Source organism: Xenopus tropicalis, chromosome 6, assembly GCF_000004195.4.
Source record: "Xenopus tropicalis strain Nigerian chromosome 6, UCB_Xtro_10.0, whole genome shotgun sequence".
Taxonomy (NCBI): domain Eukaryota; kingdom Metazoa; phylum Chordata; class Amphibia; order Anura; family Pipidae; genus Xenopus; species Xenopus tropicalis.
In genome coordinates, this window is record NC_030682.2 from 143,270,033 (window position 1) to 143,294,932 (window position 24,900).

Below are 24,900 nucleotides of genomic sequence, written 5' to 3' on the forward strand. Positions count from 1 at the left end.
CGACTGCCCCTGACACTGTAACAGGAAGCTGAGCTCATTCCGCCTGTCAGCCACTGGCTGCTCACAGTCTCCGTTTGAAAGGAAACAAGAGGCTTGAGCAGTGAGTTCTGTTCCCAGAGAGGGGAGAGACCAGCTGAGGGGCTGCACCCATTAAACTCATTGCAAAGGCACCCAGTTCTGCAGGAGAACCCCCTCTTTCCCCGCTGTGCATTATCTTGGGGTACGGTGCTGGATAAGAAGAACAGGATATACAGTCCTATGACTGTGCCATTCAAATCAGATCAAACAACAGAACAGATCTTCAGCTGCAACTACAACTCCCAGCATCCCCTGAGAGCAAAAGAAGAAAGACTGTAGCAGAGGCATCAATTCATTGGCTATGTGATGAAAACAACTGCTTTTATATCTTAACAGTGGTCCAGTTGGGTTGCCATACAACAGGTAGGTCATACAGATATAGATAGATGCTGATTTGATACTGCACACATGTACCTTTAGGCTGAAGACACACTGAGCTACTAGTAGCAGCTACTTTTTTTATGGCTAATAAACTCCAGCAAATACCCTGCCATAGACAATACTGAGAATTGCCTCTGCTAAAACACACGTCGAGACAGTTATCAGTAAATGATCAGCATTGTCTATTTTAGTAGCTGTGAAAAGTAGCTGCTACTAGTTACTCCGGTGAAGACACACAGAGCTACTAGAAGCAGCTACTTGTCACAGTTACAGAAATAGACAATGCTGATAATTACTGATAATTGTCTCTATGTGCATTTTAGCAGAGGTAATTCTCAGTATTGTCTATGGCAGGGTATTTTCTGGCATTTAGTAGCCGTGACAAGTAGTTGCTAATAAGTAGCTCTGTGTGTCTTCACCCTAAGGGCACACAGGACTTCAGCAACATCAGCAATTTCCTTCCATTTCAAGAGATCCTTGAGGATCCGTGGGGATATTTCCAGCATTTTTACGGGCTAAACTATGAATGTTGCACAAATGCAGTTATCCATAGCAACCAATCAAACATTTCCTTTCAGTTTTTAAATAGCAGTAGATTGTGTAAAGCTCTTAGCCAATTGGTCGCTTGTTCTAAGATAATGAACTCCGAATGCTCTTACCTATTGGACCCATTGTGTATTAGTCTGGGGTTCTATTCCTGATTACTCTCACTGAATAATATGCAGGGGTTTCATTGCACTCACAGCAGTGGCGTCACTAATCTGTGCCGAGCCCCTCTGCAAAAAAATCTTCAGAGGGGTCCGGCACAAAATAGCAAACTCACCTGGCCCCACTCCCTGACGCATCCTCCCTCCGCTCTGACGTGTCCCCCGACCCACTTGCCTGTAAATCCCCCCTTCCCGACCACTCTTCTACCTGGGATCTGGAGATTTACATGCAAAATGGACAGGTATGGGATCCATTATCCAGAAACCCGAATTACGGAAAGGCCATCTCCCATGGACTCCATTTAAGAAAATAATTCTAATTCTGTAATAATAAAACAGTACCTTGTACTTGATCCCAACTAAGATATAATTACCCCTTATTGGGGCAGAACAGCCCTATTGGGTTTATTTAATGGTTAAATGATTCCTTTTTCTCTGTAATAATAAAACAGTACCTGTACTTGATCCCAACTAAGATATAATTACCCCTTATTGGGGGCAGAACAGTCCTATTGGGTTTATTTCATGGTTAAATGATTCCCTTTTCTCTGTAATAATAAAACAGTACCTGTACTTGATCCCAACTAAGATATAATTACCCCTTATTGGGGCAGAACAGCCCTATTGGGTTTATTTAATGGTTAAATGATTCCCTTTTCTCTGTAATAATAAAACAGTACCTGCACTTGATCCCAACTAAGATATACTGTAATTACCCCTTATTGGAGGCAAAACAATTCTATTGGGTTTATTCAATCTTTAATTGATTTTTAGCAGACTTAAGTTATGGAGATCCAAATTACAGAAAGTTTCCTTATCCTGAAAACCCCAGGTCCCGAGCATTCTGGATAACAGGTCCCATACCTGTACTATAATTACTTTTGCAGCATTGGTTAGCGCTTCCTGTTAGTTTTATTTAAATGGACGGGGCCCATTGGCATCTGTTGCCACTCCCTAAATTGAGCATCTAAATGACATAATAATACAAAAATACCACTAACCGATGCAAAAAGGTAAAGAGGGCCTTGCCCAAAACGCTTACAATATTAGGCATAGACATATCCCTGAGTAGATACTAAATACAGATATCGATATACAGAGAAGCACATAGAGATGACAGATATGTGTGACAGAGGTAGATCTATGTAACTCACTGTATTTTTAATAAAAGGACTGTATGTTTCTATGTTGCCTAGGAACTGGCTAAAATATTATCATTGCAGCTCGGTGATTCCCTCTATTTTTGCTTCTTTACATGTTTGCTAAGTGCACATGAGCCTGAGTAAATATCGCCGGCCGGCCGGGGCTCATTCCATTCCCTAGTATTGCCCTGCGCTGCTTCCTATGTCGGCCTTACAGCCCTACAGAATGTAGTATGCCAGGAATGCCACAGCCATCATTATCTTAAGTGCTCTGATAGGCACTGCTCCTCTGAGCAGCCTGCAAGCTATGAGTGCTGCACCTACAGCGAGTAGCCTCGGCCTCTGTATAGGGACTTCTCTCTGCCTGTTATACACAGATATACAGCTGCCACTTCAGACTCAGGTAGGTTAGTGTATCATGAGCCCTAGATTCAAGGCATGGACTGTGTCAGAAACTACACGTTGCTTAATTGGCATGAAAATTAATTATATTAAATTAAATGTTTGGGGGTCAAACATGCTATATGGGGTCCCATTCTATTTATTAGGTTGGGCACACTGCCCAGGGCACAGTGGGTTGCTAATAGTGATGGGCGAAATGTTTCGCCAGGCATGGATTCGCGGCGAATTTCCGCATTTCGCCATTGGCGGATTGTTGCGCGAAACGGAAAAATTCGCCGCACGTCCAAAAATTGTCGCCAGCGTCAAAAAAGAATGACAAAATAATACGACAAAATAATAGCCGCGGGCGACAAAATAATAGCCGCGGGTGACAAAATAATAGCCACGCTACAAAATAATAGCCGCGGGCGCCGAAACAATAGCCGCGCAACAAAATAATAGCCGCGGGCGACGAAACAATAGCCGCGCAACAAAATAATAGCCGCGGGCGACAATTTCTAAGTAGGATAGAGCCCCATGATTAGTGACTCTGCTAGGCCTGGGAGATACTGTTTCCCCAGCCAAGACTGTGTATATATAGGAATCAGCAGGAAAGAAATGGGGGGCTACTGGGGGCATCTTCAGGGGAACAGATCCTCCCTTCTCAAGGGCTGTGGTTGCCTTGGGCTGGTACAGAAGCCCAAAACATAATGTACAACATTTCTACCCTACTTCTTTAGTTAGGCTTTAGTTTCCCTTTAAATTTCAGCATGATCACTGGATTTAACTGTCTCATGGTTGGGAGTTAAAGCAAGAAGCTCTCCCTAGCAGGTACTCCCGAATCATCCTTTGGGGTTCAGATTGCATTTTTCTATCTATTACCTGTGTCTTATGGGTGAAATATCCTAAAGACTAAATAGAGTGCTTTCTGTAAAGAAATATCAAAACAGAAACAGGAGAAAAATGTCAATTTGTTATTTTATTATTTTGCAGTTGAAGATTTTGTCGCTATGGATCATGTACCCAATGTGACATCGACCCCCGTGGCAGACAGAGGTAGGAGCCATATTTTTGTTTCATGTAATGTATTTGCCTAAATATCTATATAAGGCACATACGTTCCTAGCTATATCCAATGTCAGTGCGGCTGGGCAAATATTCAGTGCCCAGTGCAGGTAGTTACCTTGGGGCACCTCATTGCTATGTTTCTACAGGCTTGTGGCAATATGCTCGGTGCTGCGTTCAGCTTACTTGTACCTCAATGACCCCTTGTACCTCAACGGCCCCTTATGGGCCCCGGTGGCCCAGACCCGAACCCCACAGGCCACTCACCTGAGCTGCTGGTCACCCTACCCAACACACTGAAGGTACATTTAATTTACGCCTGCTCAGGGGAGGATGTGTGGTGGGGGTCCCTGCACAGGGGGTGTGAAGGCTGTAGCTGGGGCCCATTGGGCCCTAGTCCAAAAAATTTGTGAAATGCAGCTACCATACTTTTTGATCTTCAAGATTTTCTTGATGTGGCCACGACTTTTTTTTTTTTTTTTACGCGACCGCAACTTTTTCCTCATTCACCAATTTTTTTTTAGCCAGTGGCAAAATCCGGAATTTCACTGCGAATCCATGCCTGGCAAAAAAAAATTGCTCATCACTACAACTGATTTTATAGGGGTTTATCCCCGAAAATAATTTGCAATTAAAGCTCTGCAAAAATTAAACGATGGGGAGCTATTGAGGCATCTTTAGGGGCACAGATCCTCCCTGCAAGGGCTATGGTTGCCCTGGGCTGCTACAGAAGCCCAAAACATAATGTACAACATTTCTGCCCTACCTCTATAGTTAGGCTTTAGTTCTCCTTTAAATTGTATCATGGTTGGGAGATAAAGGGTATCCTATCCTTGATACGGCCACAACTACATCATCACTACAACTGATTTATAGGGGTTCATCCCTGACATTATAATTATCTCCGGTTTGAAAATAATTTGCAATAAAAGGTCGGCACCAAGTGGAACCCAAAGCCCAAAGGGTGTTGGAGGCTTTCCTTCTCCTTTAATTTAACCTCCGAACTCCTGGATTCTGAAATGAATAAACCACGGCAGCAAAGACTTATTTCAGTAATAATTCTGAGATTGTTTATAATTTATTGCCCAGTTTAATTTTTCTTCTTGTGTTGGGTTTTACCGTGTCGTTCTATTGAGGGGGGCAAAAAAGAACGTCCCAGACAATGCCTTTCAGAGGGACCTGCAGGGACCATTTGTTGCTCGATGTGCCAGAATCTATGTATAGAAGCAGCTAAGGATTCCACTTAGCAGTAGATACAATACTGGGATAGAGGAATGCATGAGAGGGGCTGAAATTGAAATCCTTAGAGGGGTGGAACAATCCAACAGTATGGGACAAGGGATTACAGCAAATTAGTAGCATATATTAAAATGCTTAAAAAAAGGTTGTCAAAGTTAAAAGAGAATCAGCGTACCAGACCAGACCTGCAGCAGCCCTATAACAGCAATGAGCCAGGCCTTTAAAGTTGCTCCCAGCAGCTCCCCATCTTGGATCTTGTTAGGCCATCTGTGTGTCGGTGGCACTGCACGTGCTCAGTGGGCTCAGCGAGCTGCTGCTTAAGGGTTTTATTAAAACATAATCAGTGAGGTTAATTCTGTCATGCAAGATAATGCTGAATATTCAGTTCTCTCACACAATGCATTGGTTTCTTTGTTGCCATGTAATCTGAATCTGAATTAACTACTGATCAGCCTGTATCATAACATTTTGTATCTACAGTATCTATCTATCTATCTATCTATCTATCAACACAACTATCTATCTATTTATCTATCTATCAACACAACTATCTATCTATTTATCTATCTATCTATCTATCTATCTATCTATCTATCTATCTATCTATCTATCATCTATCAACCCAGCTATCAATCTATCTATCAATCTATCTATCTATCATCTATCAACCCAGCTATCTATCTATATCTATCTATATCTATCTATCTATCTATCTATCTATCTATCATCTATCTATCTATCTACCCATCTATCTATCAACACAACTATCTATCTATCTATCTACCTGTCTATCTATCTATATATCTATCTATCTATCTATCTATCAACACAACTATCTATCTATCTATCTATCTATCATCTATCTATCTAGCCAGCTATCTATCAATCTATCTATCTATCTATCTATCTATCTATCTATCTATCTATTATCTATCAACCCAGCTATCTATCTATATCTATCTATCATCTATCTATCTATCTATCTATCTATCTATCTATCTATCTATCTATCTAATATCTATCAACCCAGCTATCTATCTATATCTATCTATCTATCTACCCATCTATCTATCTATCTATCTATCTATCTATCTCTCTATGATCTATCTATCTATCTATCTATCTATCTATCTATCTATCTATCTATCTATCTACCTGTCTATCTACCTATCTATCTATCATTTATCTATCTATCTACCTGTCTATCTATCTATCTATCTATCTATCTATCTATCTACCTATCTGTCTATCTAAGAAAAAAGTATCTCACTCAACAGGACTGGGGGGCAGTTTTGGGCTCCAGTCCTTAAAGAGATACTGACACTGAAACTCACTCAACACAACTTGTACAGAAAAATCAACAAAAGGCTTTATTTAAGTTCCCAACATTTCAGCCACGCTTAGTGACCTTTCTCAAGGGAAAACAAACAATAAAGTGTGATGAAAGTGAGGACCCTACCTCCCCATTTGAAGAAAAAAATTGTACCAAAATGTAACACAACATTGCCATAGAGGCACCCCTTCCCCCCCTCTACCCAAAAAGCATTCAGCACTGACACCCCATTGCTACATGACACTGACATAGAGGCACCCCTTCCCCCCCCCTCTACCCAAAAAGCATTCAGCACTGACACCCCATTGCTACATGGCACTGAAATAGAGACACCCCTTCCCCCCCTCTACCCAAAAAGCATTCAGCACTGACACCCCATTGCTACATGACACTGACATAGAGGCACCCCTTCCCCCCCCCTCTACCCAAAAAGCATTCAGCACTGACACCCCATTGCTACATGGCACTGAAATAGAGACACCCCTTCCCCCCCTCTACCCAAAAAGCATTCAGCACTGACACCCCATTGCTACATGACACTGACATAGAGGCACCCCTTCCCCCCCCTCTACCCAAAAAGCATTCAGCACTGACACCCCATTGCTACATGACACTGACATAGAGACACCCCTTCCCCCCCCCTCTACCCAAAAAGCATTCAGCACTGACACCCCATTGCTACATGACACTGACATAGAGACACCCCTTCCCCCCCCTCTACCCAAAAAGCATTCAGCACTGACACCCCATTGCTACATGACACTGACATAGAGGCACCCCTTCCCCCCCTCTACCCAAAAAGCATTCAGCACTGACACCCCATTGCTACATGACACTGACATAGAGACACCCCTTCCCCCCCTCTACCCAAAAAGCATTCAGCACTGACACCCCATTGCTACATGGCACTGACATAGAGGCACCCCTTCCCCCCCCTCTACCCAAAAAGCATTCAGCACTGACACCCCATTGCTACATGGCACTGAAATAGAGACACCCCTTCCCCCCCTCTACCCAAAAAGCATTCAGCACTGACACCCCCATTGCTACATGACACTGACATAGAGGCACCCCTTCCCCCCCTCTACCCAAAGAGCATTCAGCACTGACACCCCATTGCTACATGGCACTGACATAGAGGCACCCCTTCCCCCCCCTCTACCCAAAAAGCATTCAGCACTGACACCCCATTGCTACATGACACTGACATAGAGCCACCCCTTCCCCCCCCTCTACCCAAAAAGCATTCAGCACTGACACCCCATTTCTACATGACACTGACATAGAGACACCCCTTCCCCCCCTCTACCCAAAAAGCATTCAGCACTGACACCCCATTGCTACATGACACTGACATAGAGGCACCCCTTCCCCCCCCTCTACCCAAAAAGCATTCAGCACTGACACCCCATTGCTACATGACACTGACATAGAGGCACCCCTTTCCCCCCCTCTACCCAAAAAGCATTCAGCACTGACACCCCATTGCTACATGACACTGACATAGAGACACCCCTTCCCCCCCTCTACCCAAAAAGCATTCAGCACTGACACCCCATTGCTACATGACACTGACATAGAGGCACCCCTTCCCCCCCCTCTACCCAAAAAGCATTCAGCACTGACACCCCATTGCTACATGGCACTGAAATAGAGACACCCCTTCCCCCCCTCTACCAAAAAAGCATTCAGCACTGACACCCCATTGCTACATGGCACTGAAATAGAGACACCCCTTCCCCCCCTCTACCCAAAAAGCATTCAGCACTGACACCCCATTGCTACATGGCACTGAAATAGAGACACCCCTTCCCCCCCTCTACCCAAAAGCATTCAGCACTGACACCCCATTGCTACATGGCACTGAAATAGAGACACCCCTTCCCCCCCTCTACCCAAAAAGCATTCAGCACTGACACCCCATTGCTACATGGCACTGAAATAGAGACACCCCTTCCCCCCCTCTACCCAAAAAGCATTCAGCACTGACACCCCATTGCTACATGACACTGACATAGAGACACCCCTTCCCCCCCTCTACCCAAAAAGCATTCAGCACTGACACCCCATTGCTACATGACACTGACATAGAGACACCCCTTCCCCCCCTCTACCCAAAAAGCATTCAGCACTGACACCCCATTGCTACATGACACTGACATAGAGGCACCCCTTCCCCCCCTCTACCCAAAAAGCATTCAGCACTGACACCCCATTGCTACATGACACTGACATAGAGGCACCCCTTCCCCCCCCTCTACCAAAAAAGCATTCAGCACTGACACCCCATTGCTACATGACACTGACATAGAGGCACCCCTTCCCCTCCCTCTACCCAAAAAGCATTCAGCACTGACACCCCATTGCTACATGGCACTGAAATAGAGACACCCCTTCCCCCCCTCTACCCAAAAAGCATTCAGCACTGACACCCCATTGCTACATGGCACTGAAATAGAGACACCCCTTCCCCCCCTCTACCCAAAAAGCATTCAGCACTGACACCCCATTGCTACATGGCACTGACATAGAGGCACCCCTTCCCCCCCTCTACCCAAAAAGCATTCAGCACTGACACCCCATTGCTACATGGCACTGAAATAGAGACACCCCTTCCCCCCTCTACCCAAAAAGCATTCAGCACTGACACCCCATTGCTACATGGCACTGACATAGAGACACCCCTTCCCCCCCCTCTACCCAAAAAGCATTCAGCACTGACCCCCCATTGCTACATGGCACTGACATAGAGGCACCCCTTCCCCCCCCCTACCCAAAGAGCATTCAGCACTGACACCCCATTGCTACATGACACTGACACAGAGACACCCCTTCCCCCCCTCTACCCAAAAAGCATTCAGCACTGACACCCCATTGCTACATGGCACTGACATAGAGCCACCCCTTCCCCCCCCTCTACCCAAAAAGCATTCAGCACTGACACCCCATTTCTACATGACACTGACATAGAGACACCCTTCCCCCCTCTACCCAAAAAGCATTCAGCACTGACACCCCATTGCTACATGGCACTGACATAGAGACACCCCTTCCCCCCTCTACCCAAAAAGCATTCAGCACTGACACCCCATTGCTACATGACACTGACATAGAGGCACCCCTTCCCCCCCCTCTACCCAAAAAGCATTCAGCACTGACACCCCATTGCTACATGACACTGACATAGAGGCACCCCTTTCCCCCCCTCTACCCAAAAAGCATTCAGCACTGACACCCCATTGCTACATGACACTGACATAGAGACACCCCTTCCCCCCCTCTACCCAAAAAGCATTCAGCACTGACACCCCATTGCTACATGACACTGACATAGAGACACCCCTTCCCCCCCCTCTACCCAAAAAGCATTCAGCACTGACACCCCATTGCTACATGACACTGACATAGAGACACCCCTTCCCCCCCTCTACCCAAAAAGCATTCAGCACTGACACCCCATTGCTACATGACACTGACATAGAGGCACCCCTTCCCCCCCTCTACCCAAAAAGCATTCAGCACTGACACCCCATTGCTACATGACACTGACATAGAGGCACCCCTTCCCCCCCCTCTACCCAAAAAGCATTCAGCACTGACACCCCATTGCTACATGGCACTGAAATAGAGACACCCCTTCCCCCCCTCTACCCAAAAAGCATTCAGCACTGACACCCCATTGCTACATGACACTGACATAGAGGCACCCCTTTCCCCCCCTCTACCCAAAAAGCATTCAGCACTGACACCCCATTGCTACATGACACTGACATAGAGACACCCCTTCCCCCCCTCTACCCAAAAAGCATTCAGCACTGACACCCCATTGCTACATGACACTGACATAGAGACACCCCTTCCCCCCCTCTACCCAAAAAGCATTCAGCACTGACACCCCATTGCTACATGACACTGACATAGAGACACCCCTTCCCCCCCTCTACCCAAAAAGCATTCAGCACTGACACCCCATTGCTACATGACACTGACATAGAGGCACCCCTTCCCCCCCCTCTACCCAAAAAGCATTCAGCACTGACACCCCATTGCTACATGGCACTGAAATAGAGACACCCCTTCCCCCCCTCTACCCAAAAAGCATTCAGCACTGACACCCCATTGCTACATGGCACTGACATAGAGGCACCCCTTCCCCCCCTCTACCCAAAAAGCATTCAGCACTGACACCCCATTGCTACATGGCACTGAAATAGAGACACCCCTTCCCCCCTCTACCCAAAAAGCATTCAGCACTGACACCCCATTGCTACATGGCACTGACATAGAGACACCCCTTCCCCCCCCTCTACCCAAAAAGCATTCAGCACTGACACCCCATTGCTACATGGCACTGACATAGAGGCACCCCTTCCCCCCCCTCTACCCAAAGAGCATTCAGCACTGACACCCCATTGCTACATGACACTGACACAGAGACACCCCTTCCCCCCCTCTACCCAAAAAGCATTCAGCACTGACACCCCATTGCTACATGACACTGACATAGAGACACCCCTTCCCCCCCTCTACACAAAGAGCATTCAGCACTGACACCCCATTGCTACATGACACTGACACAGAGACACCCCTTCCCCCCCTCTACCCAAAAAGCATTCAGCACTGACACCCCATTGCTACATGGCACTGAAATAGAGACACCCCTTCCCCCCTCTACCCAAAAAGCATTCAGCACTGACACCCCATTGCTACATGGCACTGACATAGAGACACCCCTTCCCCCCCCTCTACCCAAAAAGCATTCAGCACTGACACCCCATTGCTACATGGCACTGACATAGAGGCACCCCTTCCCCCCCCTCTACCCAAAAAGCATTCAGCACTGACACCCCATTGCTACATGACACTGACATAGAGACACCCCTTCCCCCCCCTCTACCCAAAGAGCATTCAGCACTGACACCCCATTGCTACATGGCACTGACATAGAGACACCCCTTCCCCCCCCTCTACCCAAAAAGCATTCAGCACTGACACCCCATTGCTACATGACACTGACATAGAGACACCCCTTCCCCCCTCTACCCAAAGAGCATTCAGCACTGACACCCCATTGCTACATGACACTGACACAGAGACACCCCTTCCCCCCCTCTACCCAAAAAGCATTCAGCACTGACACCCCATTGCTACATGACACTGACATAGAGACACCCCTTCCCCCCCTCTACCCAAAAAGCATTCAGCACTGACACCCCATTGCTACATGACACTGACATAGAGACACCCCTTCCCCCCCTCTACCCAAAAAGCATTCAGCACTGACACCCCATTGCTACATGACACTGACATAGAGACACCCCTTCCCCCCCTCTACCCAAAAAGCATTCAGCACTGACACCCCATTGCTACATGACACTGACATAGAGGCACCCCTTCCCCCCCCTCTACCCAAAGAGCATTCAGCACTGACACCCCATTGCTACATGACACTGACATAGAGGCACCCCTTCCCCCCCTCTACCCAAAGAGCATTCAGCACTGACACCCCATTGCTACATGACACTGACACAGAGACACCCCTTCCCCCCCCTCTACCCAAAGAGCATTCAGCACTGACACCCCATTGCTACATGACACTGACACAGAGACACCCCTTCCCCCCCTCTACCCAAAAAGCATTCAGCACTGACACCCCATTGCTACATGACACTGACACAGAGACACCCCATAACATTGACTTCAAAATGAATGCATGCGCAGTGTGTATTATGAGGCGATAGTGGTGAAGCTGACCTTCCCAAGATGGCGCCTGCGATCGCAAGACATGGGGAAACTTTGCTTCCTAAAGTAAGCGTCTTTTTCAGCTTAAAATGAAGCGATTTGCTAGGGAGAGGCATGTTAAAAACAGTGCAAAATGCGTGGAAATTTAAACGTAAATCCCGGGAATAGAGCCCATAGGAATGCATACAAATTGGTGGGACCACAACAAAATGGTGAAAAAGGCGGGAAAACGTTACATTCGGGGACGTAAATTTGGGGTTCTACTGTATAATAATAGTTATAGACAATTTCCTATAGACTGAACCTATTGAGGTTACTGAGGTAACTTACTGTGGTCACAGTGGGGAGAGACCGTGAACCTTGACACTATGACTGTAAGTTACCTCAGTGGCCTCAATAGGTCCAGTCTATGGGATATTGTCTATAACTATTATAATACTGCAATAGTTCAAACAGTGTTACCGATCATGGATTTCATTACCTCTCACTGCTGTAATGATTCTCTGTTTATCTTTACCTCATTATTTTTCACTTTGTATCCGATCAACTATGACACGCATTACACCCACTGGTTCCTATGGCAATGTTGTGTTTAACTTTGGGGCCATTTTTTCCTCAAATGGGGAGGGTGAGGGTCCTTACTTCCATCACACTTCATTGTTTGTTTTCCCTTGAGAAAGGTCACTAAGTGTGACTGAAATGTTGGGAACTTAAATACAGCCTTTATTGATTTTTCTGTACAAGTTGTGTTGAGTGAGTTTCAGCGTCAGTATCTCTTTAAGGACTGGAGCCCAAAACTGCCCCCCATACTCAAGGTGAGGCCTTACTAGAGACCTATAAGAGGCAAAGTTATTGATTAATTAACAAGGCTCAATGGGCAGGTCTGTGATAATACAAAGGGTAACTGGACCCCACAACCTGCAATACTGACATTAAACGTATATGAATTCCCAGTGTATGGGCCTGTAGGATACTAGAGTAACAACTGTATGCTTAATGCTCACTGTATCAGAATAAGAAGCATATTTACAATATTATTATTATTATTACATTTTTAGAATTATTTCTTAAAAGAATAAAACATCAGTCACACTGGGCTATTTAGGGTCAAAGTCATGAAAATGGGAGGGACCCAGCACAGTTGGTCTATGGGATAATGGCTAATTGGCTTTTTCTAACATTACTGTATATGGAACTAATGTATTTGTGCTTTTCCAGAACATTCTTTCTTCAACGACTGCAAACTGCTACAGATTAAACTCTTTGGAAACTGTTCTGAAAGGTAAAACTGTTAGAGAACGCTAATTTTTACCCATCGATTGGGTACTTATATTATGAATGTGCCCTTGAAATTACATAGAATGTCTCACCATTGTGTTTGTGGCCTTTATTTCATTTCTGGTGTGTGGGGGTGCCTTGAGTAGTAATTAAGCCACTTGTGGTAATGGCATGGGCGATTGAAATAAGAGCTGCATAGTTTGTAGGTCAAGTCACCTAGGGTAAATCTGCAGGTTGGTTTTATTGATTCACCTCTTGAAAGTAAAAGTCTGGCCAGTCCTACACTCACTCAGCCCCGGTCTGGCCTGTCCTACACTCACCCCTGGTCTGGCCAGTCCTACACTCACTCACCCCAGGTCTGGCCAGTCCTACACTCACTCACCCCCGGTCTGGCCTGTCCTACACTCACTCACCTCACCCCCGGTCTGGCCAGTCCTACACTCACTCACCCCGGTCTGGCCAGTCCTACACTCACTCACCCCCAGTCTGGCCTTTCCTACACTCACTCACCCCCAGTCTGGCCAGTCCTACACTCAGTCACCCCCGGTCTGGCCAGTCCTACACTCACTCACCTCCGGTCTGGCCAGTCCTACACTCACTCACCCCCAGTCTGGCCAGTCCTACACTCACTCACCCCCGGTCTGGCCAGTCCTACACTCACTCACCCCGGTCTGGCCAGTCTGGTCTTGTTTTTGTCTGTATGAATTTTGTGGTCACAGCCGCATTGCACCCCGGCCTAATAGTTCAAAATGTAGTGGTGAGCACAACTTACCCTTTTTCCCTGAGCAAGCTTTATTGTTTGTTTTTACTACATTAAAACAGAATTACATACATTTTTTTACATTTTCCATACATTTACTGTGCGATTCTAGATACATTGGGGACAGAGAGAAAGAGAGAATAGACTCTGTGGTACTTACATGGGCGTCCGCAGAAAATTTTCCAAGGGGGGGCAAGTAAGCTAGCATCATCCTGCAACAGATAAATATATATATTTTTTTTTTTTTTTTGCAGGATGATACTAGGGGAGGCTAAATATGGCCCATACACAGACTGACCTACAGCTAATGTGACACTTAGTGGATTCACTGCTGACGTAAAAAGTTAACCTCCCAACTACCTCTTGCCGTTCCCACTGACTCCCAGGGATACTGTACAAAAGTGCGGGTGGGGGTGCTTTTTTTTTTTTACCCTAAAATGTTTAGTATTAGTAGTAAAAGTATTCATACGCGCACTTCTGTTAGGGGATCTGCAAACATTTGTGTTTGGGATCAGTTAGCTTAAAGGGGTAGTTCGCATTCGAATTCACTTTTATTTTTAATGGTTTTTCAGTTATTTAGCTTTTTGTTCAGCAGCTCTCCATTTGGTATTTCAGCAGCTATCTGGTTGCTAGGGTCTTATTTACCCTAGCAACCAGGTAGTGATTTAAACAAGAGATGGGAATATGAATAGTTAAGGGGCCTACTTGGAAAAATAAGTAATACAAAATTATAATAATAATAATATATTTTTTGGCCCCCATTTGAAATCTGTATAGAGGCAGAAGAGAAAGGCAAATTATTCAAAAAAATTAATTAGGAAGACCAATTGCAAAGTTGCTAGGAATAGGCCATTTTATAACATACTAAAGGTTAACTTAAAAGTGAACCACCCCTTTAGATGTGTTTATGTTAGTTTTATAGCAAGAAAGGCAGTGGGTACTGACTCCCCATTATATACAGTGAGACACAGTCCGTATTTACAAACCCAGCACATTATATGCCATGAGGAGCAGTGGGTACTGATGGCAGATATTCAGGCCCTGGCACTATAACACTGGCACTGATACACAACATTGGCCCCACTGTAACTTACTATAAATGAACAAAACAATGACAAAAAAAGAAAAAAAATAGTAAGTGCAAAAAACAACAACACATATATAAACACACAATGAGCTTTTTCAGAGGGAAAGAGTTAACTTACCCTCCATGTGTTAGGGTAGGGGATAGATTATAAATTAAACAATTTAATGTCAGCTAGTGATTCTTTAGAACTGTATAGTACCTGTGGGATGAAAACTGCAGCAAAAGTTGAGAGTTGGTTCTCAGGTAAAGTTACAGCTGCAGATTCATCTTTTCAGTCTTTATTTCTGTTTCCAGTTTGCAAAATCTCCCGATCCCTGTGTGCATCTGTGCTCTGATTGGTCAATTTTACTGTCTGTCAAGGAAGCTGTGCTCTGATTGGAGAATCCACAAGAAGAAAGATCCAATCGGAGCACAGCAAAAACGGGCTTGAGGGGAAAGTGCAGAAACGGAGTAAGGTTTTTGTTTTTTTTGCTACTTTTCCAGGGGGGGGCAAGTGCCCCCTCTTGCCCCCTTCTGTGGACGCCCATGGGTACTTAGAATGCTAACACTGTATATATGAGCAGCAGGTCGGCCAATTTTCAGCATGTTATCTGTCTGTTCAGGGACTCCTTCGATTTGCAGAACACAAGTATCAGCCATGATGGTTCGTTCACGAGTGGCTTTTTCTCGCCATGTCGGCACAGTCCTCGCCTACTTTCCAATGGATATTATGTGCTTGATGAAGACAGCATTGTGTATGATGATGAGGGAAACATCTCCTTAGAACCCACCAAGTCTATTGTGTCATATAAGGAAACTCTTGCAAGGTACTATTGGTTTTTTACATCCTATTAAATCACTTTATGAGCAGAAATCACAAATCTAGACCTAAGGCACACATACAACACTAAACCACTGCTGCCTGGGATCACTTCAATGGGAAAACCACCCCTACAGAGGAACTCCGCCTAAACACAACTTCAGCTTCTTGAAAATAAAACATGATTTCAAGCAACTTTGCAATATACATCACTTAGAAAATATTCAGCCTTTTCATGATATTTAATGTAATAATCTGGTTTGGAACAGTTCCCTAAGCCCCGCCCCCTGTTGATCTGGCTGACTACTTTGTGACTCAAATAAATGTAACAGTAGTCGCCTGTCCCTCAGTCTGCCTTCAGCCTGCATCCTCCCAATCCCACAATTACCTGCTGCACACGTGATGTCAATAAGGAAAGGAACATCCCAGTGCAATGCATTGTGGGTTATGTAGTTCCTGCATGCTGTCTGTAAGCTGTGGAGAAGTTGTTACAATGTGTAACATCAGTGTTTTAGTCCCTCCTCCCCTGCCAGGATTTCAAATGAAAGAAAGAGAAGAACTGTTTTGCAGTTGGATTTCAGCATATAAACATGGTATTTATTCCTACTGTTTGAAGGAACAGATTACGGGGATAGGGATATTAGGGGTTTCTGTGTTGCTCGTTAACAAATTTTGTTTGGAAGCCAGAGTTCCTCTTTAATTACCGCTCAAAAATGCATCAGATTTGGGCAAGATAGAAAGACATAATGATATTTCTAATGTAATAACAAAATGGGACCACTCCAATACTGACCCATGATACTTTTAAGGTCACATTTGCCCCGGGACATGTTTACCTAGATATTCACCTGTAAACACCCAAAGAATCTAACGTGGGGACTTTTGATTTTCAGAGTATTTCGAAGAAAACGCAGACATATACCTCAAAGGAGCCTCGATGTGATGGATGATATAAAGCAAGCGGGGTCTTTTCTTCTGGGTGAGCTCTGGGATGTAGAGCTTGATCTCTCTGAAGACAACTCCAGGCAAAGTTCAGGTAGAACATGCAGAATCTTAGGGAAACCGTGCCTTCATGTTTGCCTTTAAAGGGGATGTAAACCCTGCTGCACAGCACTGCTCAACCAAACTTTATTTAGTTGTTGCTGGACTACAAACCCCAGAATAATGTAATATAAAATTAAGGTAGAGGCATGCTGGGAGCTGTAGTCCTACAACATCAGGGTTGTATGGACTTTCCCAGCACTGAACAAGTCTGTCCCTTTATCCCCATATCTGATTCCTGTGTCATATAATGAAGGAAAAATGTCATAATTATCTCTATGGGGCCCATTTACAAAACCTTGACTAAGTATTTATAACATAAAAACGTATTTTTTTATAACTTATTGAACATTTCGGAATGTCCATGATAATTTCGTTGAAATTTTGCAGCTTTTTTGTGGTTTTCGTTAAGTTTCACAAAAAAATCATACTTTTCGCGAAGACTATGAACAGTTCGGAATTCATCAAGTTTGGTATCGTGACTATATTTTGGCCAGGTTGGATCCTTTCAAAACCAGAAAGGCTTTCGTGCCATTTACAAACGTTTGGACCTGAAAATTTCATGACTTTCGGAAGGCAATTACAATATTTTTGTACGACTAAAAGCATTTTCGTGACATTTTAGAACATCAGAAATGATCGTGGTTACTCCGAATTTTTCCATATCGTGATTTTAAGCCCCAAAAATTCGGACTAGTGTATGGCAAGATGCCTGACATAGTGCTGGGGATCAGCAATCTCATTGGTTAGTTCTTCTGCATTTATAATGGTCAGTAGAACTTTCATTGGTGAATTTTATTGCATCTTTAATTCCATTTTTCAGCAGCTTCTATAGATAACCAGGGGGCGCAGTGACAAAGCATTGCGGTTGGGTTTACAACCCCTTTTATATTCGCTGCTGTTGCTCAGTTCTGTAACCAGTATATTGTTTATTCCAACAGATCAATGTGCCTTCCTATATGATGTGAGAAACTGGACTCCAACAAAGCTGTATTCTGACCAATCGCAATATTGCCCTGATGCATCAGTGGATTTAATGCTCCTACAGTCATCAGGCTATGAATGTTCCGCCCCAGCCACTGGTATATTTTAATGATTGCTTCATATCTATACATAATATATATACATGTATACATACATACATATTGTTTATATTTGAAAAAAAAAACATAATTTCCCAATTTTTTTGCTATTAGAAGTCAGTAATGGAACATTCTTTCCTTCTGTCTTGAACTCTCCCAGCTCTCTGCCCCCATATACATAGGACAATATGATTAAATGGAGCTAATTATCTCTATAGGAGCACGTACCCCTTAAACTGCAGCCTCTGAGAAAAGCTGCTCCCTAAGGGGGTTGTTCACCTTTGAATGAACTTTTAGTATGATGTAGTCACTGATATTCTGAGAGTTTGCAGTTGGTCTCTATTTTTTTGTGGTTTTACAGTTATTTAGCTTTTTGTTCAGCAGCTCTCCAGTTTGGAATTTCAGCACCTATCTGGTTGCTAGGGTTTTATTTACCTTGGCAACCAGGCAGTGGTTTAATTGAGTGACCCCCATTTGAAAACTGGAAACTGGAAGGCTAATAATTTGAAAACTATAAAAAAAAAATAATGAAGACCAGTTGCTAAGTTGGACTAGGACATTCTAAAAGTTAACGTTAATAGAGCTTCTCCAGCAAAATACTACATTGTAATCTGTTTTTTCCATGGGGCTAGCCATATTCTTTATTTCCCAGGGTGCCACAGCCATGTGACCTGTGCTCTGATAAACTTCAGTCTCACTTTACTGCTGCGCTGCAAGTTGGAGTGATATCCCCCCCACTCCCCTCCCAGCAGCCGATCAGCAGAACAATGGGAAGGGAGCAAGATAGCAGCTCCCAGTAGGTATCAGAATAGCACTCAATAAAAAAGAAATCCAAGTCCGGCTTGGGACTCCTCCAGTTACATGGGAGTAGGAGAAACAATAGGTTAGCTGAAAGCAGTTCTATTGTGTAGCACTGGCTCCTTCTGAAAGCACAGACTCAGGCACACTTTACTGCTACACTGTAAGTTGGAGTGATATCCCCCCCCTCACCCCCAGCAGCCGATCAGTAGAACAATGGGAAGGCAGCAAGATAGCAGCTCCCAGTAGGTATCAGAATAGCACTCAATAGTAAGAAATCCAAGTCCGGCTTGGGACTCCTCCAGTTACATGGGAGTAGGAGAAACAATAGGTTAGCTGAAAGCAGTTCTAATGTGTAGCGCTGGCTCCTTCTGAAAGCTCAGACTCAGGCACACTTTACTGCTGCGCTGCAAGTTGGAGTGATATCCCCCCTCCTCACCCCCAGCTGCCAATCAGCAGAACAATGGGGAGGGAGCAAGATAGCAGCTCCCAGTAGGTATCAGAATACCACTCAATAGTAAGAAATCCAAGTCCGGCTTGGGACTCCTCCAGTTACATGGGAGCAGGAGAAACAATAGGTTACCTGAAAGCAGTTCTAATGTGTAGCACTGGCTCCTTCTGAAAGCTCAGACTCAAGCACACTTTACTGCTGCGCTGCAAGTTGGAGTGATACCCCCCTTCACCCCCAGCAGCCAATCAGCAGAACAATGTGAAGGGAGCAAGATAGCAGCTCCCAGTAGGTATCAGAATAGCACTCAATAGTAAGAAATCCAAGTCTGGCTTGGGACTCCTCCAGTTACATGGGAGTAGGAGAAACAATAGGTTAGCTGAAAGCAGTTCTAATGTGTAGCGCTGGCTCCTTCTGAAAGCTCAGACTCAGGCACACTTTACTGCTGCGCTGCAAGTTGGAGTGATATCCCCCACCTCACCCCCAGCAGCCGATCAGCAGAACAATGGGAAGGGAGCAAGATAGCAGCTCCCAGTAGGTATCAGAATAGCACTCAATAGTAAGAAATCCAAGTCCGGCTTGGGACTCCTCCAGTTACATGGGAGTAGGAGAAACAATAGGTTAGCTGAAAGCAGTTCTAATGTGTAGCGCTGGCTGAAAGCTCAGACTCAGGCACAATGCACTGAGATGGCGCCTACACACCAATATTACAGCTACAAATACATTTGTTGGTTCAAGAATAAAAGGTTAAATGGCAGAGGGAATTATTTGCTGTGTAACAGTGTCATTTAGAAATAAAAAGTACCCCATTAATAGCATGACAATATTCCTTTAACTGGGCTAGTACCTACTATTCTTCAAACAGTGACTTAGCAAAACCAAGTAGTTCCTTTTACAAGATATACCTGAAATTATAGATGTGTTTTATAAAAGCATTGGAAAGCAAGCCATATTTATTGAACTAATGTGGGGTATACTGCAAACAGGAAGAAACACAGGAAGTGAATCAGGAAAGAATGTCACTGAGCTATGCGGTGGCTCAATGAGACCCAAATCTATATGTATGTATGTATGTATATTTTTATTTATAAAGCGCTACTTATGTACGCAGCGCTGTACAGTAGAATACATTAATACAAACAGGGGGTTATTAAGATAATAATAGATAAATACACAGTATAACAATAAATACAAATAAATACAAGATACAGTAACAGTTGCAATAAGTTAAGAGTCAAAGGCAACAAGAGGATGGAGGTCCCTGCCCCGTAGAGCTTACAATCTATATGTGAAAGCTTTACTTCACTATATTTTTCAATAAAATTAGTTAGTTACTTAGTAAAACATAACTGTATAGGATTTTCCAATTGTATACTCACAATTATTCTGTAAATATACAGTATGTACGAGATTGTTGGAGCGAAACACTGTTTTGCAGGCGTCTTAGTCTGCCCTTTAAAAAAAAAAAAACACCCTTTTATCATTTCAGGATGGAGCAATGGCAAAAGGTGGATGAATCGACTGATCTTGTTTTCTGTAATCATCGTCATCCTTATATTGTGGGCCAGGTAATAACAACACTACAAGTTACTCATCAATCCCCTATGGTGTCTCTGAAGGGTTTGGTTCATACAGGTTAGGATAGTATAGTAGGTTAGGATAGTATCTAGTAATAGTGGGGGTCATTTAAAAAATTTGCGCAGCCTGGAATTATTCCCACAGAGAACATATTTGCCCTGTCTGTGTTTAAATTTATAAAAGCTGGACAAGAGTGGTGCATTTGGGGGCTTACTTATCAATTTTTCAAATTTGTGTATTCGTTTTTCTATATCAGTTAAACGCGCAAATTGCTTATTTATTAGATTGGTAAACTCGTGCGAATGAAATAAACGTGAATACTCAGATATTTGAGTTTCAAATGGGATTAAAACTCGAATTGAATATAGGTATGGGACCCCTTTTCCAGAATGCACGGGACCTGGGGCTTTCTGGATAAGGGATCTTCCCATAATTTGGATCTCCAATAACTTAAGTCTACTCAGAATCATTTGAATATTGAATTATTACAGAGTAAAGGGAATCATTTAACCATTAAATAAACCCAATAGGACTGTTCTGCCCCCAATAAGGGGTAATTATATCTTAGTTGGGATCAAGTACAGGTACTGTTTTATTATTACAGAGAAAAGGGAATCATTTAACCATTAAATAAACCCAATAGGGCTGTTCTGCCCCCAATAAGGGGTAATTATATCTTAGTTGGGATCAAGTACAGGTACTGTTTTATTATTACAGAGAAAAGGAAATCATTTAACCATGAAATAAACCCAATAGGGCTGTTCTGCCCCCAATAAGGGGTAATTATATCTTAGTTGGGATCAAGTACAGGTACTGTTTTATTATTACAGAGAAAAGGGAATCATTTAACCATGAAATAAACCCAATAGGGCTGTTCTGTCACCAATAAGGGGTAATTATATCTTAGTTGGGATCAAGTACAGGTACTGTTTTATTATTACAGAGAAAAGGGAATCATTTAACCATTAAATAAACCCAATAGGGCTGTTCTGCCCCCAATAAGGGGTAATTATATCTTAGTTGGGATCAAGTACAGGTACTGTTTTATTATTACAGAGAAAAGGGAATCATTTAACCATGAAATAAACCCAGTAGGGCTGTTCTGCCCCCAATAAGGGGTAATTATATCTTAGTTGGGATCAAGTACAGGTACTGTTTTATTATTACAGAGAAAAAGGGAATCATTTTTAAAAATTAGAATTATTTTCTTATAATGGGAGATGGCCTTTCCTTAATCCGAGTTTCCGGATAAGGCATCCCTATACCTGTACATGGCTTGACATTGCCTAGGGCAACTCGTAATCTTTTATGACAAAGACATTTGAGTTTTCGAAACATAACTTAAAGCACCAAAAAAGTCGAATTGAGAACAAAACTTAAACTTGACCGTTGATAAATCATCCCCTTAATGTGCAAACATAATTGTGAATATAGGGATGCACCAAATCCATGCTCCTGTCACGTAAACATGGACATTGAAAATGTAACCCTTCCGTACCCTAATTAGCATTTGCTAATGAACATTTAACCCTTCTGTAACATAATTAGCATTTGCTAATTAGAATTCAGATTTAGTTCTTTATTCGGCAGAATCCGTTACGAAGCATTCGGGGGTTCGGTGCATCCCTAAACAATAATAATAATATTGTAAGCTAACAGAGCAATAGCTCTCTGGCTGCTGGGGCCAGCGACCCCCATTTGAAAGCTGGAAAGAGTCATAGGAGGAAGGCAAATAATTAAAAAAATCTATAATAAATACATAATGAAGGCCAAATGCAAAGTTGCTAGGATTAGGACATTCTATAACACACAAAATACCAATGGTGACGTTCCGCTTCTATGCCAGGACCAACTTGCCGTGTATTTGCCAAACAATGTTGCCGCTTCCCATTACTTGGCTGTGGGTACATTAGTGATTCTAACAATTATTTGTATTTATACAGGTTTGGGTTGTACGAAGTGATCTCTGCTCTGCTGACTGCTCTTCTGCTGATCTGCTTGTTCTGTAAGTTTCCTATACTATTAGAAACACATTTAATAGTTAAAACACGTTTGTAGTAAAACGACCACAAAAAGTGTCACCAAATGTGAAGAGAAAAAAAAAAGGTGCTTGGTGATGTCATCAGTTATAATCGTAGTTTAGTGATGTCATTTCTGTCACATGACCCACTAAAACTTGTATATTATAATAAATAAAGTACCCCCTGTTGCAAAATATGAGGATATTAGAAGTCAGCTCAGAGTTCCATGGCCTGTAAAAAAGGTTACAATAGGGGGTAGTTTATTCACTATAGCATACACTTTCCTAAATGTCTAGTTTTAACCCTCCATCTCCCTTCACAAAACTTCTTTTTTTTTTTCCTTTCCAAAGCTCTTCTCTCACAACCACCACAATCCTTTCTCCGGGCTCGAACTTTCAACAAGAAGGTAAGGCGTTCAGGAAATTAAAGGGGAACTCCAGCTTCCAGACCAAAATGTGTTTTTAGAGCCCCACACAACACAGAAACCCCTAATATCCCTATCCCTGTAATCTGTTCTTTCAAACAGTAGGAATAAATCCCATTTTATATGCTGAAATCCAGCTGCAAAACAGTTCTTCTCTTTCTGCATCATCTGAAATCCGGGCAGGGGAGGAGGGACTAAAACACTGATGTTACCAATTGCAGGAACTACATAACCCACAATGCATTGCACTGGGATGTTCCTTTCCTTATTGACATCACGTGTGCAGCAGGGAATTGTGGGATTGGGAGGAGGCAGGCTGAGGGACAGGCGACTACTGTTACATTTTATTTGAGTCACAAAGTAGTCAGCCAGATAAGCAGGGGAACAGGGGGCGGGGCTTAGGGAACTGTTCCAAACCAGATTATTACATTAAATATCATGAAAAGGCTGCATATTTTTTAATTGATGTATATTGCAAAGTTGCTTGAAATTATGTTTACACTTTAAAAGCTTGTGTTTGGGCGGAGTTCCCTCTTTTTTATTACTTTTATTAAGGGATGCACCGAATCCACTTTTTTGGATAAGGCCGAACCCCCGAATCCTACGTAAAGGATTCAGCCGAATACCGAACCGAAGTTTTTGAAGGGTTAAATGTCAAAAAAATTTCAACTTCCGTGTTTACATGACAAAAACTCATGTGATTTTTCGGATTCGGTTCAGCCAGGACCATGGATTCGGCCGAATCCAAACGAAAAAGGCAGAATCTTGGCTGAATCCCATAAGGAATCCTGGATTTGGTGCATCCCTACTACCAAATACTTTTGCATTACAATAAACCATATTTTCCTTGGTTTCCTCTGAAAACTCTGTTTTGATTTATTTCTAGGTCACCTGAAACTCAACCTCCCAAAGATCCATTCCAGCTGGGATCCATGATGAACTGAGAGGCCAACATCAGCCTTAATGTCTCCTCTCTACGTGGGTTTTATGCGTGAAACCATTTCCATAAAGTTTAGTTATTGCACCACGACAATCGATGTATGTCAAGTGTCTTAGGTTAGAGGATTATACCAACCATTGTATGGGATGTGTTACACAAGTAAGTTGTGCACTGCAGTGCATTCTGGGAACCTCTATGTGCCAATCTGCTTGGCAGCTAATGGATATATTTGATGATATTTATACAGATTTATATTGCATTCTCCAAGAGAGATGGGATAGGTGACCACTTCTGTAGCAGTGGGACGTGCCTTGCTGGATCGCTGGCTCCCTGGTCAAGGTGCATAAAATATATTTGTGCGCTGATATAACATTGTCCAATCACATAATGTATAAAAGTATCTGTTTACCGGGCTCATTTCTGGTAGGGGTGGATTGCTTATAAGTTGTGCCTATTTGTAGATATAAGCGTGCTTTCCAATTCCTCTTAAATGTATATGTTTATATCAAATTCAACTTACAGTTGGTGATTAGTCATGTGTGGGTCAGGAAAAACACAAACCCGCACTTGCCCCAA

At 43.4% G+C, this 24,900-nt stretch overlaps 1 protein-coding gene across 1 annotated transcript; it reads left to right on the forward strand.

Moving 5' to 3' along the window:
* The first annotated feature begins 49 nt into the window (after positions 1-49).
* Positions 50-24,414, forward strand: tmem71 (transmembrane protein 71). The gene is made up of 10 exons (XM_012965167.3): positions 50-441; positions 3,683-3,745; positions 13,287-13,350; positions 15,796-15,999; positions 16,886-17,028; positions 17,975-18,115; positions 20,851-20,929; positions 22,883-22,944; positions 23,311-23,366; positions 24,271-24,414. The coding sequence occupies exons 2-10, from the start codon at positions 3,700-3,702 to the stop codon at positions 24,277-24,279; spliced, it is 804 nt and encodes a 267-aa protein (XP_012820621.2). The 5' UTR covers positions 50-441; positions 3,683-3,699; the 3' UTR covers positions 24,280-24,414.
* The last annotated feature ends 486 nt before the right edge of the window (positions 24,415-24,900 follow it).

What these genes read in the sequence shown, in the direction of transcription:
- tmem71 (XM_012965167.3), top strand. Translation starts at nt 3,700, where the DNA reads ATGGATCATGTACCCAATGTGACATCGACCCCCGTGGCAGACAGAG. An exon ending in TTTGGAAACTGTTCTGAAAG is followed by an intron (nt 13,351 to 15,795) that starts GTAAAACTGTTA and finishes CTGTCTGTTCAG; the next exon opens with GGACTCCTTCGATTTGCAGA. An exon ending in TATAAGGAAACTCTTGCAAG is followed by an intron (nt 16,000 to 16,885) that starts GTACTATTGGTT and finishes TTTGATTTTCAG; the next exon opens with AGTATTTCGAAGAAAACGCA.